Source organism: Eimeria mitis, genomic scaffold (assembly GCF_000499745.2).
Source record: "Eimeria mitis Houghton genomic scaffold, Emh_scaff1306, whole genome shotgun sequence".
Classification (NCBI taxonomy): domain Eukaryota; phylum Apicomplexa; class Conoidasida; order Eucoccidiorida; family Eimeriidae; genus Eimeria; species Eimeria mitis.
The window spans coordinates 6480-7547 of record NW_013568686.1 but is presented as its reverse complement, the minus strand read 5'-3'; the positions used below and the strand labels follow the sequence as shown (position 1 = coordinate 7547).

The following is a 1068-nucleotide window of genomic DNA, read 5'->3' as shown; positions in this document are numbered from 1 at the left end:
AAACCCTAAACCCTAAACCCTTACTTTTGACGCCGTTTTTAACAACAGAGTGGAGGCTGTTGGGGGCGTTGGCGCCCGCCTCTGGATCGCCCCAAGCAATAATCTCCCAGCTGCCTGCTGCTGTTTCTGTTTCTCCTTTTTGTCTTGCTGCTGCTGCTGCTCTTTCATTGAAACGAACCACTGCATACACACACACACAAACCCTAAACCCTAAACCCTAAACCCTTGAATATGGATTCGGGGAGAATATACACGCGTGTATAAACCCTAAAACTAAAAAAAAATAAACAACCACGCAATCAACATCCTAAACCCTAAACCCTAAACCCTAAACCCCTAATCTAAAAACAAAAACAAAACCTATCCACACCTAGGGTTTAGGGTTTAGGGTTTAGGGTTTAGGGTTTGCATACGCTTGACGCCTGATGATAGCCGCTGCTTAACCTGCTGAAAAGAAACTGAGTCCGAGGCAGCAAAACCCTCGTTACAAAAGGGGGCGGAGCTCGTGCTCGTGCCCCACACAGCCAGCTCCCCTGCACAAACCCTAAACCCTAAACCCTAAACCCTAAACCCTAAACCCTAAACCCTAGAGTGTAAACACTAAAGGTTGGGTTTAGGGGCATATAACCCGGAAGTACGAACCAAGATACACAGATTTAAACATACAGAAACATATGCAAACCCTAAACCCTAAACCCTAAACCCTAGACCCTAAACCCTAAACCCTAAACCCTAAACCCTAAACCCTTGTGGTTTGCCTGTAGTGGAGATGGCAGCAAAGCATGTCTTCTCAGCCCATATTGAAGCCGCCTGAGGACAGGCAGATCCAAAACACAACCTAAACCCTAAACCCTAAACCCTAAACCCTAAACCCCAAACCCTAAACCCTAAACCCCAAACCCTAAACCCTAAACCCTAAACCCTCACTTGAAACTCTGCAGTATTCAGCCGTGAAGGGAGAACGATCCCCTTGCCCCAGGAGTAAACAACGCCAGCAGCTGTCATCGCAACAAACCCTACATCTGCTGCTATCTGCACACATAAACCCTAAACCCTAAACCCTAGACT

General features: G+C 46.9%; 1 protein-coding gene across 1 annotated transcript in view; it reads right to left on the bottom strand.

The window, feature by feature from the left end:
- Nucleotides 1-1068, bottom strand: part of EMH_0034240 (uncharacterized protein) — a gene marked incomplete at both ends in the record, with an annotated part of 9238 nt that overhangs the window by 4261 nt on the left and 3909 nt on the right. Inside the window, 4 exons of the mRNA XM_013494850.1 lie at nucleotides 25-180; nucleotides 414-533; nucleotides 746-845; nucleotides 928-1032. Coding sequence (XP_013350304.1) covers nucleotides 25-180; nucleotides 414-533; nucleotides 746-845; nucleotides 928-1032 — 481 coding nt within the window. The remainder of the gene's footprint in view (nucleotides 1-24; nucleotides 181-413; nucleotides 534-745; nucleotides 846-927; nucleotides 1033-1068) is intronic.